Source organism: Nannobrachium achirus, assembly GCF_963921795.1.
Source record: "Nannobrachium achirus genome assembly, chromosome: 8".
NCBI lineage: Eukaryota > Metazoa > Chordata > Actinopteri > Myctophiformes > Myctophidae > Nannobrachium > Nannobrachium achirus.
The window spans coordinates 60,409,076-60,428,162 of record NC_137817.1 but is presented as its reverse complement, the minus strand read 5'-3'; the positions used below and the strand labels follow the sequence as shown (position 1 = coordinate 60,428,162).

Genomic DNA, 19,087 nt, shown 5'->3' with positions numbered 1-19,087 from the left:
TGGGAGATGACATCATTTTGCCGGGAAATTCTACCCCCCTCACAACTCATAGAAAACATATAAAGAGAAGGCTTCAGAAGCTGAAAATAACAGAGTGGGTGTTCTAAAACTTTAGCGATTTAACAGTTAGGACAATTTTAAGATTTGTTTTATAAAAAAAGTTACATGGTATAACTTTAAACTTTATGTTGGTTCGTTTACAGCTGAGTGAGAAAACAATGTTGCACATTAAGATTAATAATCTCCCAGATTAATAATCTGGGGACCCCCCAAAATAATTGGGGAGTTGTGTGTGATGTCATCAAACGATAAAGTCGACTTCAACTCAAGTCGAGTCGACTTGCAAAAATCACAGGTCGTTAATGCCCTAACGTACGCAAACACACGTGCGCGTGCCGTGCACGTCAGTGTTGTGTTTTAATTAGAAAGTGGGGATTAGAAACCAACGTGAAATGACATTCTCTTTTCCTACAGTATGTGGGAGATTGTTAGAGCCTGGAACCTGTGAAAATAATTCATATTCACTGGGGGGGAAAAGATCAACCAGACATGAAACTTCTGGTAACAGTTTGTGGTTAGAAAACAGGTAGTTATAAACTGATGGTAAAAATTCAATAAAACCATTTTTCTCCCAAAAATATCAGAACGGGAATCGCTTGCATTATGAATGTGCAACATGACATATAGAGCAGGGGTTCCCAAACTTGTTTGCTCAGGTCACCCCTATAAATATTTTTTTTATCCGATATAGAATATTTTAGCAATTATTTTGTGAGGAAAACATTGAGATAATAGCCATTTTCGTTAGATTTGTTTGAACTGACTAAACTGACTGCCGCGGCACCCAGGGTGCCCCGTCACCCACTTTGAAAACCCCTGATATAGAGGGTATGCGTGTGACATCCAGCATTATACCTGGAAGTTATGCAGGAACGCCTACTGAGTGTAAAAAAAAAAACTATTTCTGGCCTTGACAGCCCATTCATTCAAACTGAAAAGTCCTATCTGATTGCATTAAACAACGTTAAACTCACTTTGCCACTCAACCTTGCCACTCGATTTGCCCTTCACTTAATGCACGCACATACCCTCTATACCAGGGGGTTTTCAAACTTTTTGGACTCAGGGCACCCCTGTAAATAACTTCTTCATCCATGGCACCCCATGGATGAAAAGTTAATTTTTAGAATCTTACAACCTATTGGAGAAATATCCGTCTCCATCAGAACTGACTGAAAATAACGTTATACTTGACGTTTAACCATTTGAACCCCAGCATGCCTATTCTGGGGGGAAGGTTCACCAAAAATAGACGATCTACAAGCTCACAATGTGTCACGTTGTGAGCTTGTAGATCTGCTATTTTTGTGAAGAGAGTTGTCGTAGATGGAAAAAGAACTCATCAAGTACAGTGCAAATCAGGTCTGTTTTACTAAGCATAGTGAAGTGATATTGATGAATTCCAAATATTATCAAATTATCTCGCGGCACCCCTGGAATGGCATCACGGCACCCCAGGGTGCCCCGTCACCCACTTTGAAAACCCCTGCTCTATATCACATTTCATCTCACTTGTTCTCCTCTCTTTATCTTCTCTCTCTATCTCTCTCCCTCTCTCGTTCGGTGTATTGGTCTCTCTGTCTACTGTCTGGTAAAAACAAGACTATTGTGTGAATAATGGCTCTCATCATTCAAGCAATTACATTAATATCCTCAACGGCCGTTTCCAGCTCCAAGTATACAGTATATAACATGCATGAGTCTGTTTGGCCTCGCGCTGTTCGCCGGCACATGTAAACCGACGACCCCAGACTGTGAAATGAACACTGGATTTCTCGGTGTAGGTTTAAGGCTTCCATGAGTCATTAGGCAGTGCTGGCACAGACTGCTATGTGTTTACTGGAGCAGACAGTCAGCATACGTATCCATTAACAGCTGAAGAAGGCTTTTCTAATTGTGTTCACTCACCTGCAGGCTTCATTATGCCCTTCTTTAAGACACTGGTTCTCCTTTTCAGGTCGCGATCCCCAAAATAATCATTTTTGAACTGGGGACCCCCCCCACCCTGCACAAGCACTTGGAATTGTAGGAGTTGGCATTACATTTAGTTTGACTCGATCTTTTCCATTGTGAAAATAGCTGATCTACATGCTCACAACGTTATAAAAATAGTTATAAAATAATTTGGGGACCCCTCTGGGGGTCCCGACCCACATGTTGAGAACCACTGCTTTAAGACACTGACTCTTTGTTACTCTTTGTGTGTGTGTGTGTGTGTGTGTGTGTGTGTGTGTGTGTGTGTGTGTGTGTGTGTGTGTGTGTGTGTGTGCACACACAGTGTGTCAGATCATGTCTAAAGGTGTGGTAGCGGTCCTCGGACCCTCTGCCAGCCCCGCCTCCAACTCCATCATCAGTAACATCTGTGGGGAGAAAGAGGTGAGTGTCACACACACACACACACACACACACACACACACACACACACACACACACACACACACACACACACACACACACACACACACACACACACACACACACACAAACAAAAGTTGTACTGACTCTGGCCTCTAAGTACTCTTCCAGGGAGGGTTGCTTGTGGCGTCTTGCTGTGGCACCCTTTCTTGCTTATTTTTTATCCTTGATTTATTTGCACTGACTATGGACACTTATTGTTTGGCCCTGCACTATGGGGTTGTGTTGGTAGAACAGAGTACTATTGCTGTGTTGACATGGCGGTGAGATACTGACTATAGCATTGACTGTTATGTACACTTTTTTTGGCACTAAGTTGTGCTTTAAGTATTGCTATTTGTGTTGTGACGTGACACTTATGAGTACTTTTTTCTTTTTCTTACTTCTTTGTAACTTGTAACCTTTAAGTCCTCTGGGCAACTGATTTCCCCCCTTGGGATAATAAAGGTATCTATCTACATCCTGCCCCAGTGAGTGTAGAACAATGATAAAAACCTTCCATACAGACCGATTTATCAGAGTGGCGGCCATAACTGCGGTGTGAAGCGGCACCTCCTGTGCAGCGTGTGTGCGCGGCTGTGCGCCAACACCGCATCTACATGGCAGCGCTCTGGAAAAAGGTCTATAGAAGTACCAGACTCATATCCATGCAGGCTATAGCTCATTAGTGCCTGGGTGGGTTTCTATGAAGCAGTATGGCAGGGTTCCCCAATAGGTGGCCTGCGGGCCATTTGCGGCCCGCGGGGGGCTATTGTCTGGCCCACACCAACCCCAGTAATAATGGTGGTATAAGAGCAGCAACAACACTAGTATATCGTCGTTGTCGGGTGGAAATATTGTATCTCCAAATTTGTACGGTCTTTCCCAAATCATACAAGGCCGTCGCACAAAAGTAGTGAAAACAGCAGATCTACAAGCACACAACGCCTCGCGGTGCGAGGCGTTGTGTGCTTGTTGATCGGCTGTTTTCACTAGTTTAAATCATTTTTAAAATGACAAATGCAAAACGAACGGTTTTGGACATACAACATTTTCACCAGACAACGACGATATCTGAACTGTCGCTGGAGTAGCAGGAACGCCGCCGCCGCCCCCTGCAATGTTGTGGCCTTCAGCTTGGTACCCTAGACATAATTCGGCCCGTGGGGAAAACTAATTGGGGAACCCTGCAGTATGGTGATAGGGTACATGTGTCTGTACGTGTGTGTGCGTTTGTATGTGCGTATGTGTGTGCGTGCGTGCGCGCGTCGGTAGGATGTGGTTGCGAGGTGTTACAACTTGTTAGTGCAGATGATGAAACAGCTCAGTGGGTGTCACATCCGTCTCTCTCCGTTCCCACTGAGCTCCAAGCTCTCAGTCTGTCATTTATCTCTTCTCCTCCTCCTCTGTCGTTAACTGGGAGAAACTGGGCCAGTGGTTGCCTTGTAGCCATTGTTTTAAACTGCATTATGCAGGGTTTATCCGGGCTCAGAATAGGCCTTTGGAGGGTGACTTCACACAACATTGAGCATGATGATCCATCCCCACTCAAAGCAACAAGACTGTTTTTGGAAATCTATACATTTTCCTGTTAATCCGTCCTATAGTGACGGCACGATACCGCATGTGTTCAAAAGTCAAGCGTTTGATATGACACCCGTTTCGGATGTATCATGCCATATAATGGCCGATTATCACGTATTATCAGCCCATTTTAATGGGCCAGAATGGCCATGCTTTGCCGACTGCCGACTCAGTAGGCTGTCATCAGCGCATTATCAGCCCATTCATAAGTAATGCAATTGCCCCGTCTAGTGGTCAAAGAAAAAAAAAGAAAAAAGGGGAATGAGTAGGATCTGAACCCAATACGTTGTGTTTTCCAGCCACCCAGCGCAACAGCTCACGCTACAGGATACATGACAGAGGTTAGGGTTTTGGTTAGGTTTAGGCATAGTTTCACTGAGGTTAGGATTAGGGTTAGGTTTAGGCATAGTTTTACTGAGGTTAGGATTAGGGTTAGGTTTAGGCATAGTTTTACTGACGTTAGGATTTGGGTTGGCTGGATATGACTGGGGTACCCTTCACGTCATCTTAAGACGTCCATTCCATTCTGGAATGTGGAAGTGCCGTAACCGAACCAAAGTCTTAGAAAGGGTGACACTCCACAAAAAAACTCTAAAACGACGGAGGCTGAACTTGGACTTGAACCACGAGGGGCAAGGCCGAGCGAGCCGTGAGACGAGTGAGTCTCTGCACCGAACGTTGTGAATCCGCCTCAGTCGACTCGCCGCCGCTGGAGTTGCATACCGAATACCGAGGTTGGAATCATCAGTTCCCCCATCAGCATTCTATGGCGTGGGTACCCCCAAAATGTTAATTGGTGCCGTATTATCCGGTCCAGCTTGAGAGTGAGACTGTGTTGGCTTGAGTAAATGAAACCCCCATTAAAGCTGGTTGGAAATATATTTTTCATTAGAACGTTGGAACGGTGGAGGGAAGTGCATTTTAGGGAGAGGGCACCGTTTTAAAGTATCAGGATTTATTTTTCACACCCGGAGGTTTTCGATATCGTTGCGTTCAGCCAGAATATTGAATGACAGCGACACGCCTCTGAACTAAACATTGACATTCAGAGATTTGTTCGATTGCACAATCATTTAGTTATCAGTCGCAGACTCATAACATCGGTTTCACAGAACAAACCATCCGTTTCCTGACAGGCTCGTTTGAAAGCGCTAGAAAAACACAGATTTCTCTTCCTTTCTACATGACTGACTTGATGTTGTCTCTCTGCATCCAAACAGCTCCCAGTTGGTTGCTAATTGGCTCGTCTGAACCCTGACACGCTGTGTGCTGCTGTTTGATGCCAGGCGTCTGTGAGTCATGTGAGGCGCCTATGAATCATGTATACAGAAAAAACAAAACAAAAGATTACTGGACCAAAATAAATCCTGAAGAAATAAATAGAGCAGAAAGCATACCGTTTATCTGTCGTGTTCAGGGTAGAGAGCACACAAGTAGCATATTAGAATTACCATTCTATGGCGGTGACAGTTTAAACTGTCAAATCAAATCAACTCGACTCTTAAATTAGTCTGGGATCACTTCACTTTTCGAGGTTTGATCCGGTCGGGAGAGGAAACCACTTTACGTCATGTTGTAGCGTACTCAAAGGACTACAATTTGCCGGAACTATCAAACCGGATTCAGGTTTAACCCAAAATAATTCCCCTGCGCTCAAGGAAATACTTTTAGGGCCTACCTAATAAACTCCTTGATGCAGAGTAGTTTTGCTTTTGAAAAATTTGTTCTTTTAGTCCAACTCGTAGCGACTGGCAAGACAACACTAGGCTACTCGAACATTTTAACCCTACCAGTGCCAGCCCCTAGATGGCGCCAAAGAATGCCAGGCTTTCTCCCATAGGCGAGCGCATTAGCATCCGGGGACTCAAGTTGCAGTGACGCGCGTGCTCACGTTCGTGCACGTCATGGAAAGGTCCCGGATGATAATGCTAACAGAATAGCTATTCCCATTTTGTCATTTTAAAGATCATTTTTCAGCGATTTCGCCGTAAATAAACCTCGCGCCACATCCCTAAAAACACAATCCAGAGATATGGGCCTCCAAAGATGTGGTTTTTCATTGGATTCGGCGGCGATTCGCGGCTACGTTCACGGCTCACGGCCGGCATGGCTTCCCCAGGATTTGGACCACTGGATTTTAAATTTAGGCTCAGGCTTCAGAAGGCCTCGGATCATTTTATTCATTTCATTAAAAATCCCGAACATGTTCGGGATAGGCACACTGGACTACGTTCCGGAAGCGGCGCTGAACATTCGGTGAACATTGGGGGTCTCAAAAATGTATTTTAAACCATTTTTAATGGAATATATCGTCGGACCATGTAAAATGGCTAGCTGGCTAGCGAGCCAGGGCCACCCACGACTCTACAAGCAGCTCAGGGTAAGTCAATTAATAAAAAAAAAAATGTTTTGGATTGAACATATCCCGAACATGTTCGGGATAGGCACAGAATGAGTTAATAGGGATTGGGGAAACAAACGGGGGGGAACCAAAACAAAGTGACGCCGCTTCTTCAGCTTGTGGTTTCCGCCGAGACCGGATCAAACCGCTCGTTGTTAACGATCACCAGGCTTTCCCTCAGAAAGCCTGGTGGGCGAGGTTATATAGAAGCAGTGGTGGGAAAAGTACTCGCATATCTTACTTAGTAAAAGTATCAATACTACAATATAGAAATACTCTGTTACAAGTAAAAGTCCGGAATTCAAAATGTATAGTTGATTAAAAGTATGCAAGTGTTGGCATCTAAATGTACTTAAAGTACCAAAAGTAAAAGTACCAAATGTTTGAAAATAGCCGATCTACAAGCTCAGATTGGCCATTTTCAAATAGCCCAGGTATAAAATAGGGCTAAAGTGGGTTAATGTGTGTTTTATAATATTATAATTTACACCTACAAAGTAACTAGTAACTCAAGTTTTCAAATAAATGTAGTGGAGTAAAAGTACAATATTTGAATCCGAGATGTAGTGGAGTAGAAGTAAAAGTGATGGAAATTGGAAATACTCAAGTAAAGTACAAATACCTCAAAAGTGTACTTAAGTAGAGTACTTAAGTACTTAGTTACTTCAAACCCCTGAATAGAAGCTCTGTGCGTCTTTGACTGATGGATGCGACAGACCCCTTTGAATCACTAGCTGAGTGCATAGTACATACATACTGTACATCTATCAATACATACATACATTCTTCTAGCAGTCCATTGATGTCAAAGATGATGTAATGAATTGCAGATGTTGCCCTAAAATCACGCAAAGCGGTAGGCTACACAGTATCTCTACAGTCATGTCATCAACATGGATCTGTCCACCAGATTCCCTCCTGATTGGCTACCATTCTAAAGTGTGTCTATGCGACCTGACGGTCGCTTATCTCCCGATTAGGGAGTCTAACTGGTTATAGTGCTTTTCCAAGTGCTCAAAGTGCTTTTAGTAAGGGGATTTTATAAGATATTTGACCAATCTGTGAAGTAAATCGTTACCAAGAAAGTTCTTCACCAATGTGTTTCTAAAGGTGTGTAATAATATGTACTAAAAGGTTGAAATTCAACTCCCGGGGGAAACCTCATAAAAAAACTGATTTGTACTACACAAAACTACACAAAATAAATCTGCTTTAAGTAACATGTGAGGGGTCAAACTAGGGGTTTTTCATGATGCTGAATCCATTGCAAGCATTTGTTTTGCACGAAAAACATTCCATGGGCGACAAATGGCCCCCACAAAACGGTGAAAAGTGATGATTCATCACTAAACCATCATTTTTTGGGTCCGATTTTAGCCCCAGGAACACATTGCTGAAGAAATTTCTTGGTAACGATTTACTTCGCAGATTTTCTTATGTTCCCCTTACTATTTACAATGGTTCATTCATTCATACATTGAGAGGTGAATCGGCGAACATTTAACGCCAGCGTCCTCACTTCCCACATTCACACACCAACGGTGGCAAAGCTGACACCGGCCGACTCATTGGAGGCAATGTGGGGTTCAGTGTCTTGCCCAAGGACACTTTGGACATGTCGACAGGAGGAGCTTCATCTGCTGCCGACAGACCCCCGCAAGACATACAATACAATGTAGATGTGATGAATGTTAGACATGTAACTGTATATACAATGTAGAAATTATGAATGTCATATTTATATACAATGTAGGCATAATCAATGTTAGATATGTACGTATACGTTAGATTATGATGAATGGTAGTCAGATTAGACAGATTGAAGATGCCTAAAATAAATTGGTACTATCGGTCAGGGACATGCAGAGAATGGCAGGGGCTGACATTTCGGAAAGGGCCTTTTGATGAAAATATTGAAAATAGTCGACCTCCAAGCTCACAATGTGTCGCGCTGTGACGCGTTGTGAGCTTGGAGGTCGGTTATTTTTGGTACTTGATACCACACTAAACTAAGCATAATCAAGTGAATACTGTAGATGTGGCGTAAGGGCATGGATTTCTACACAGGGAGGGCAATTCTTTCCATATAAAATGCTGCATTGAAGTTCAGGAGAGTTTGGACAAGGCAATTCTCTTGAATGCTGCCATCAGGTATGGCATGGAAAGAGGGCATTTGCATTTCTTTCACTATAGTGAAAACGGCATTCGTGGTCTGGAGAGGGCACGTTTTAACGGATGGGTAAAAGGGCAGGGGCTCGAGCCCCCTTTTATATCTATGTGTGCAAGTGCCTGCTATCGGTAAACACTGGAAACTATCGGCAAACAGAAACACTAAATTGACGACAATAGATTAAAGATTAAGTTTAAAGATCAGAATTAAAGTGTTATGTCGCAAATATTCCATGAGAATAAATGCTTTACCAAAGGTCTCGTTGCCACCCAGGTAGCTATAGCTCCCGTTTACATTATCAGCTCAGCTAAAACCCTCATGTTTCCCTTCTATAACCTCCCACTCTTCTTACATTGAGAGCCGAATTCACAGAAATAATCCTGTGTCTACTGAAGTGGTGAAATGTAATCCCCTGTGATTCCAACATGTGTCAGGGAAGTGGCCATAAATATTAATATCATATCTCGTGTGCACTGCAGGGGTTTTGCGCTGAGTTTGAAAAAGGCTGCTGGTAGCAGGAGAATTGAGAGTCGACATTAATGCAAGGTGGGGAAGTGTGTTTGGGGTTAAACCTCAGGTTGCTCTTGGCCCCCTAGTGGCAGTGGTTGGTTATGCTGAAGGTTAGTATCAAGGTCGTCCTGGCATGAAATAAAATTGAATATACGTTTTGAAAGATACGTTTTCAGGCCAAGGACCCCTTAGCTGAGAGAGAGATGAAGCAGGGACCCCCACAACTTGTTCATAAATTCCATATAGTTTCAGTTTTCTCCACTACATCTCGGATCCAAATATTGTACTTTTACTCCACTATATTTATTTGAAGACTTTAGTTGCTAGTTACTTTGCAGATGTACACTATAATATTATAAAACCTACAGTACATTAAGGACGTTCAGCCCTATTTTATACCTTGGCTATTTGAAAGTAGCCGATCTACAAGCTCACAACACGTCACATCGCGACACATTGTGAGCTTGTAGATCTGCATTTTTTTTTAACATTTTGTACTTTTACTGGTGCTTTAAGTACATTTTGATGAACACTTTCATACGTTTACTCGAGTACACTTTGAATTCTGGACTTTTACTTGTAACAGAGTATTTCTATAATGCAGTATTGATACTTTTACTTAAAGGCCCGCTGACACCCCCCGAAATTATAATAGTATGATACAGTAGGTCACATGGTCTCTCTGAAAACGGTCTGAAATAGTCTGAAACTCATGTCACAGTGTAATCTGCCCCTCGCTACCCAACAACAGCTGCTGACCAGTACAGTAAGTAGTCTAAGTACAGTCAATTAATTTGATTGGCTTATAATTGTGCATTCCCACAATGACATCATACAAATATTAACTCATATTTTAAGATGACTTTTTAAAGTGGCAGTACCCCTTTAGGTGACAGTGCCCCTTTAAAGGGATAAGAAACCCCGCCTCTAATTTGTTTTATGGGATTTCAGAACATGAAAAGATTTCTAAAATGTAGGCGTGGTTATCTGCCGTTGTGGGGGGAGGGGGCGGAGTATTGCGTCTTCTTCTATCAGAGAGAGACAGACCGAAGCTGTCAGCTGTGGGCAGTTGTTGCTTTTCCATTTCGGAAACATTTTTTAAAACCAGTCATTGGTGCACCTGAGGTGTAAAAAGTATAAAGATTCGGCAACTCCAGGTTATATAACTAATTTAAATGTGCAGGTATTTTACAAACAAGCTGTCTGAGCCTTTATCCATGGACAAACTTTCTCCAGCTATGGACCATGGAACCAGTGAAGAATGGACGCTAGGCTATCACTATAGCTATTTGCTGTGTAGTGTGTGTGTGTGTGTGTGTGTGTGTGTGTGTGTGTGTGTGTGTGTGTGTGTGTGTTTGTGTGTGTGTGTCGTGACACTGCGCGCACACACACGACGTCCACACACGAAAACTAGCAGATCTACAAGCTCACACCGCGTCGTGAAAGGGACGCGTTGTGAGCTTGTATATCTGCTATGTAGCTATGTAGCCTAGCTAACAGCCGTAGCATAGCAGCTTCTCATGTAGACACGTTGGTGTCGGCTCTACGGCTAATAGCTAGGCTATATACATAGCCTATACAAGCTCACAACGTGTCGCTTTCGCGACGCGTTGTGAGCTTGTAGATCTGCTATTTTTCGTGTGGACGTTGTGTGTGTGCGTGCACTGTCACGACACGCACGCACGCACACACACAGGCTACTACACTACACAGAAAATAACACAGGCACCACACAGTGTAACTGTCTGTTGACGGAGCCTGCTCTTCGTTCTCTCTGGCTATCTGGCTGAAAGTAACAAGCATACCGTGAAACCACGCCCCCCTTGATACAACTCTATACGTTAATATTAATTAGATATGCCTACGTCACGTTACACCACAGAACATTGATAGCTAATATTTAATGAGTGGCGCGAAAGATTTCTTTTGACCTAGAAACTGGAAGTACACAGAAATAGCTACAGAGACAGCAGAAAGCTCTGAATCCCCAAGCCTATGGGCAAATTGAACCATATCACTGCTCCCTATCACAAGTGACTCATTGATATAATATATATTTATAGAAAAAGTGATTTTGTGTTTCATGCTCCTTTAAGTAAAACATTTAGATTTGAGTACTTTTTCCACCACTGCTAATTATCCATCCATCCCGTCCATCCAATATTAAGAAATCTGCTGCATACTGTACACCGATACTGAACTGAGTGAGTGTCTGAAGGGGATTTGAAGGACAGAGGATGTGCCTACTACTATTTCTGACTATAAGGCACAGCATCCCCTAGAGAAAAGGTGTAAAAAATGAATGGAGCCACCCGGTAAATAGTCTCTGGCCAGAGAAGATTATATGCTGGGGTTTGCAGGCTGGCTTATAACACCATGAAAACCAATTCCACAGCGTGTGTACCGCCGAGCCACAGGACACGCTGTCCATTTAAATCACTTTGAACAGCTCCACAGTACATAAACTGAACACACACGGACACTGCACTGTGGGATCGGCTTCAAAAACAAACACACGGCGGGTGTGTTGTCCTGATGATTGCTGTGATAAGCATAATACAATCCAGTGTTGTTTTTGACAGCAAATTCTGATTTAGTTTTAGTCATAAGTGGCGTTTCAATAAAGCCACTTTTTGCGCATTAACGGCTTATTCGCTAAATCTTTTTATGGAAACACTTCAAAATGCGAATAAACTTTCATTATCCGCAAAAAAGATTATCCGCTTGGAGGAGGAGGATTTTGAGGCTTAATCGAATAAACTAAATGCGCGTTTGTGAATGGAAACGGGTCAGACAATAAATGCGAATAAAATATGACGTTCTCGTCCATATCGTCCTCCTATAACACTTTCCCCCGCCGCTTAATTAACGTCCATTGTATAGCGTTAGCCTACAAAACAAGGCGGTTGTTACACACGGAGTGACCCTTCATCATCACACCGTGTTGCGCGTGCCATAAGTGGCCGTACAAGCTCACAGCAGATCGCATCTGCGACGCTGCAGGATGCAGTCTGACCGGAGGACTCAACCGGGCGGCGGGGCGGCCGCCTCGGCTCGGGGACGCCCCTCGGGGCACCTCGGCTCGGGGACGCTTGCTCTGTGCTCCCGCCGGCCGCACTTTCTCTGCAGCGGTGCGTCGCGACCGGCTCTGGGTCGGGATGCGTGTGCAGTCACAGCAGTGCCCTCACGTCTCTCGGTCTGAAAAAAATCAGCCCCATCCCAGGCCAGCTCTGTGCACTGTGTGCAAGCCCGCGGGAAGTGTTTACAGCAGGTCGGTTAGACGGACCCAGGCAGGATCTCCCAAGAATCGCTTTTCACCAGTTTAATGGAAACGGGCTAAATTCGCTTTGTCTTAAAGCGCATTTCTGATAATTCGCTTCCCTAATTCGAATAGGTTTATGGAAACGCCACCATTGTCTTTTGAATACAATCTCATTTAGTTTTAGTGATAATTTAGTCTCCTGAAAAGTTTTAGTTTTAGTCTAATTTTAGTCGACTAAATATCATGAGATTTTAGTTGACTAAATCTACGGTTGTAGATGTATTTTGGCAGGCCTTGATGGCATCGTAATGACTGATTTTACACTTGGTTACATGCTGAAAATAGCCGATCTACAAGCTCACAACGCGTTGCAGCGCGACGCGTTGTGAGCTTGTAGATCTGCTATTTTCAGCAAGCAACACCTGAGAGCAACCAAACATAAAATGACTTTCTTCTCCATTAGTCCCTCCCTAACGTTTTAGTCTAGTTTTTATTTTGTTGACAAAATTGTCAATATAGTTAGTCTTAGTTTTAGTCATCACAGCTTAGTTTATATTTAGTTTTCGTCAGTGAAAAAAACGCAGTCGACACACATTTTTCGACGAAATCAACACTGATACAATCAATAACCATGCAAATGCAGACCCGGACCTGCAGATACTGTAAGCCCTTAATATCCAAAATGACGGATTTGTTGTTTAACATCCATTCAAGAGCATTGATCTGTGTCTTGGTTTTGTATAGAGTAACGAAGTCATGACGTCACTCGCTCATCCCCCGGTTCGCAGAAGTAATTTCTCTGCGGAGAATAACATTGAGTCATCTTAAAATTGTCTCATATGAGCATTGTTGTCCAAAAATAAATTAACGGTCTCCGCGATATTGTCGGGGATCTGGCTCTGTATGGTTTATGATAGTCAGTCACTAATATTTAACTCATATAGTGCCAATCCCGAGAAGACTCGTGAAAAATACTCGAGTATCACATGGTGCCAATCCCGAGTATTCTCGTGAAAAGTAATATATTACTGTAACGGTGGATACATTACCGAGAACAATGGCCGGAGGTCCGGAGACGAAATCCGTCGCTGATTTCGCATCATCACGGCTCCACAAGCACAAAATAGTCCCATCCATAACATTGAGGTGGACGGGGGATCTCATCTTTAATGTCCATTATCTCAAAACTACACTTTAGAAGCTAGGATGGAGGCAGATGCTCGCTTATGTTACACATGTATAAAAGCTCCCGGTCGGCCATTACACAACTCCACGTGGACAACGATCGGTTCCGGCGCAGGACGCGATGACGTCAGACCGGAAGTGTTTGCGCTGTGGACTTCTGGCCTTCAAAATAAGATAACGGGGGTGATGCCAACCTGAGACTGGCATCGTGGACTTTATAATCTGTTAATTTCATGGGCACTAAATGAGTTAATACAGTCTGTTTCTGGTGAAAATGTAACTAATTCGGTGACGGTAACATTAGCGTTTTCTCACCATCCGCTGTTTCTTCATATCCATATGAGTCAAAGCGCTGAGATCATTTGTCTATGGAACACAGTTCTTATAAGATACAATATGAAAAAAGTCTACGGGAATTCAGAATGGGGGGAAAACACGTGAACCAGGTAGGATGTGTAAATGATTGATATTGTTTATGTAATCTGATTAGTGCTTATGGTTGTGATGGAATAATCCCACATTGGTTCCTTTGTTATACCTAGATACTTGCACTCGTTATACAGTGCAACCTACAGGAAACATTCAGTAGTTAAAAGTAATTCATGTTTCATCTCAAGTGTTGTAATTAATCAAAGCTGCGCATGAATGTGAATGTGACATGGTGACTGCGTGTGTGTGTGTGTGTGTGTGTGTGTGTGTGTGTGTGGTGTGTGTGTGTGCGTGTGCGTGTGCGTGTGCGTGTGCGTGTGTGTGGCGTGTGCGTGTGCGCGTGTGCGTGTGCATGTGCGTGTGTGTGTGTGTACAGTATTGATGTATTACCTTGCTTATTGTAAATCGCTCTGGATTAAGAGCGTCTGTTATATGCCTAGATTGTAAATTGTATGTACCTCAGCCTCCTGAATATATAGTTACACATAACATATATATTTTTTAATTATATAGACATTTATTTTTGTTTGTTTGTTTGTGAGGGGGGTTGTTTTTAATAGGGCAGCATGTTGGAATGTTGTTTAATGTTTAATTTGCACTTTACAAACAAATCATTGCTCAACGTCACACAATGCAAATGGTAAATATTTTGTCAACATTTTTTGCTTATCTCTGGCTTTGCAACAGAGCAGCAGAACACAGATTAAAACACATGAAAAGACTTGGATGTTCTTGTCAAGGATCAGCAGTGAGATCCAGAGTGTTGAATTCCGTTTTTTGTTTCTGTGATGCTGACAACATCACAAAGTTTGATTGGTTTATGTCCCCCCCCGCATGGGCAAATCAAAGTGACACTGAACAATGATAAATAAAAGCAAAAATGGAATGGTGGAATGATAATAATCTGTTAAATTGTGTGAGAGAGAGAGAGAGAGAGAGAGAGAGAGTGAGAGAGTGAGAGTGGAGTTGTCATCAACTGAGGGACAGCCAGTGGACAGAAGAACCAAGTACATCTGGATAAAAATGTGTCATATTGTTATCTTTGTACCTTGCTTGCTTGTTATTTACTTATTTTCGTTATTATTTATTGTTGTTAGGATGTTTATAATTCACTTGTGTCCAATGTTATGCTTTGGCAATGTAAGAAATATTTTATCATGCCAATAAAGCTTTTGAAATTGAATTGAATTGAATTGAGAGAGAGAGAGAGAGAGAGAAGAGAGAGAGAGAGAGAGAGAGGAGAGAGAGAGAGAGAGAGAGAGAGAGAGAGAGAGAGAGAGAGAGAGAGAGTGAGAGTGAGAGTGAGAGAGAGAGAGAAGAGAGTGAGAGTGAGAGAGAGAGAAGAGAGTGAGAGAGAGAGAGAGAGAGAGAGAGAGAAGAGAGTGAGAGAGAGAGAGTGAGAGAGAGAGAGAGAGAAGAGAGTGAGAGAGAGAGAGAGAGAGAGAGAGAGAGAAGAGAGAGAGAGAGAGAGAGAGAGAAGAGAGAGAGAGAGAGGCTTTAGTGGTTTTCCTCTCAGAGCCTTTTACTGAGATTTGTTTTTCTTAATTCACCTCTACACTAATACTATTCTCTCCGTTTTTAATTGTATTCAAATGTCCTTTCGTAATGTGTTTCTTTTGCACTTAATTTGCTCTTAATGTTCTGTCTTAATGCTCCATGTGTTGAGTAAAAGCCTTTGCCTTGTTGTTGAAATTGCGATAAAAATGAAATTACAATAAAAAATACATTTGCCTTGCACAAGCACACACGCACACATGCACACTCGCACGCACGCACGCACGCACGCACGCACGCACGCACGCACACAGACACACGCACGTACGCACGTACGCACGCACGCACGCACGCACGCACACGCACACACACTTGCAGATACTCCCCCACAGCATTGATTGTGATCAATATTAATTATTCATTAACTTGCAATTATGTATCGATCTTTGCAATTTACTTAAGCATTCACTCAATGCGAGTCGTACCTCTGTGTCACTGAGACAATGGATTCAATCCTTCATTTGAGGATATAAGCAGTGAGTAAACCATATTGACACAAGGCCTTACCCCAGACCAGGGACCCCCAGGCCAGGACCCCCAGGACCCCCAGGACGGCCTTTCCTGAATGCAGATTCTGCAACGAAGCGAGGAAAGCGCAGGGGCGTCACAAGGGGGGAGGAAAGTGGGACTGAGTTACTAGGGACCAAGTTGGAGGGGCCTTAATTATTTTATACTTTAGCTATTGAAAAATAGCAGATATACAAGCTCACAGCGTGGCACCGAGTGCCGCGCTGCGAGCTTGTAGATCTGCTATTTTTGAAAAGTTGGGGAAATGTGTGCAAATCTTTGAATATAAGCCTATTTATTTTTAAAGCGTACATTTGTAAGTCAAGTTTTGCTTCTGGGGGGTCCCTGGAACTAAGTATTTGAAATGGGGGTCCGTGACGTATCATTTTGGTGGTCCTTCACATGAAAATGTTTGAGCACCACTGACACAGAAACAGGTTTTTCAAAAAACCTTAGAGGGATCTGAAATAGTTTTCATGATTTTTCAAAAATAGCAGATCTACCAACTCGCAGCGCGGCACCGTGATCTGCTATTTTTCAATAGTTAAAGCACAAAATAATTGAAGTGAATCCTTGTACCCAGGGCCCAGCGGTTGGTGCGACACCCCTGGGAAAGGGTGTGTGGATGGAATGGAATGCAGCGATTCTTCTTATTGAGATTCAAACAGATATCTCACATCTCTCCTCTCTGCTCCTCCACCCGTCATGAATAAGCAAGCAGGGGCTTTAGAGTTGAATTCCATATGTGCGTAAACACAGCCTGCTTTCAACTCCTCTAGCATGACATTAACCCTTCAAGACCTGGAATTATTTGATACTTTAGCTATTGAAAAATAGCAGATATACAAGCTCACGTGAGCTTGTAGATCTGCTATTTTTTGAAAAATCGTGAAAATGTGTGTACATTTTTCAAAGCAAACTTTTGTAACTCAAATATTTGCTTCCGGGGGGGTCCCTGAAACAACATATTTTGAGATGGTGGTTTGTGGCCAAATACCTGTAATGTTGGGGGTCCCTGACATAGAAAAGTTTCAGATTCACTGATTCATTGGAAGGATTTAGAAGTCGGGTCAAAGATCGGGTCAGATATTCAAAGACTTGCACACATTTTCAAGATTTTTCAAAAATAGCACATAGACAAGCTCGCAGCGCACTGTGACCTTGTATATCTGCTATTTTTCAATAGTTAAAGCATAAAATAATGGTTAAAGTGGTTAAAATCTAACGCGATGTGGGCACGTTCCCGGTCTTAAAGGCCTAATATACATAACGATGAAAGATGTGATCTTAATGAGCTCTGATGACTGTTTTTGAGGTGACATTTTCCGTCAAAACAAGTGGCTGTTCTGCTGAAACTGCAAACATCTTCAACATCAAATGGAACGTTCTGTTTTCAAGTATAGCGGTTTCAAAAAATATAAAAAGCAGACAGTGTGACCTGAGAGGAACTGATAGAACCATGATACCACGTATCAGCACAGAACTGATATTACTCTGATACTACGGAGATTAACCCATTTAGGCTTAGAATTATTAAATCGCTTCCAGTTGTTGCACGTCGCTCCAATGAACTGCAGTGGTGGATGAGGCATCTAGCTTTTTATATCTGTGTGTAGTACCGTGGCTTTGGCTTGCATTAGTCATGGGTCGTTTTTGAGGTACCTGTACTGATATCAGATCAGAAGACAAGGAGCCTTCTAAGACGTACACTAATTTACCCACAGGGCCTGTGGCCTGTAGGTTTAAGAACATTCCATCCTCTCCGTTACAAAGACTGAGGCAATGTTGCAGTGTGAAGAACATGGCTTCTCTGGAGGGAAGGAGTGATTTCCGTCTCTGTTTCTGAGCTGGTTGATCAATGAGATGGGGATCTGATGGTCTGGGTTCCACTCTCAGTGACGGTTGAAGCATGTATCTTTCAGATCGTTTTCATCTCGTCTTTTTCCCCCCTTGTAATTCATCCTTTTTGCCAGACCCATGAAATGGGTAGGCCTACATAAGCAAATGTCGGTCTGTCCCTTTTCTATATAAAGGGTATATATGATGATGACATGATGATGACATGCCTACAAAAGGCATGATGTCATAAATGATGATGACAGACAGGGTCTGGCACAACCAGGTTGACCTGGTCTAGTTTTTTATCTGAATACCAACAGCTGGTCTCCCATCCGATGTAGACATAATAGACCACCACCTGTCCCCTGCCCTTCACCCCTGCCCCCTGCACGACCAACCCTATTCCATGATATGCTGCAACTGCCAATGCTGGCATTAACCTCGCTGACTGATGGACTGTGTCTCATACAGCATCTGTTCTCCCATGCTCGGTGGTCAACATTGATTTCTCTGGCTTTGGACAGGTTTTGCTATGGCCAGGCCTTTGTATAATCTGTCTACAGTATGTGATTACCTCTAAACTGATTAGCAATGTCCACACTGTGATGGTAAATGAACGGTTTTCCTTCTGGCTTCAATTCACCTTCATATTATATTTCAATTCACTGACAGTACTGTGGCTACTGTTCATCTGGATACAGCCTGTGTTTCAAGGGCACTCCTGTCTTTCAATAAGGCATGTGTTGTACACTAATTAGTAGCTGGGGTTCACTGCCTGTGTCGTTGTAGCGCGGGTCACTTCAAACGATGCAGACGCCACATGGCTAATGTTGTCTTCTGTTAGAACAAAAGACCTGATCCACTCCAGCCACCTTTGAAACTCCTGTGACAGTTTATTAAACAGAGTTGTGTTCAGTTGGTCCACCAAGGCCAGGCTGACAGATGCAGCCGTTCATTACAGCTCAGATTACCATATGGCGTTAGACCTGCAAACCCAACTCCTCTGCACCTCTTCCACTGAGAACCTGAGCCAGTGGGCTCCTGTAGAGAACCTGAGCCAGTGGGCTCCTGTAGAGAACCTGAGCCAGTGGGCTCCTGTAAGGCTTACAGAGGATACACTAGTAAGACTCCTCAGGGCGACAAGCGACCTTGGTCGCGCCATGTCTTGGCCATCTGACAGTATTGTACGGTA

General features: G+C 43.1%; 1 protein-coding gene across 1 annotated transcript in view; it reads left to right on the top strand.

The window, feature by feature from the left end:
* grik4 (glutamate receptor, ionotropic, kainate 4) overlaps positions 1–19,087 on the top strand; it is a gene marked incomplete at both ends in the record, with an annotated part of 229,676 nt that overhangs the window by 58,074 nt on the left and 152,515 nt on the right. The window contains one exon of the mRNA XM_080732047.1: positions 2,339–2,436. Coding sequence (XP_080588173.1) covers positions 2,339–2,436 — 98 coding nt within the window. The remainder of the gene's footprint in view (positions 1–2,338; positions 2,437–19,087) is intronic.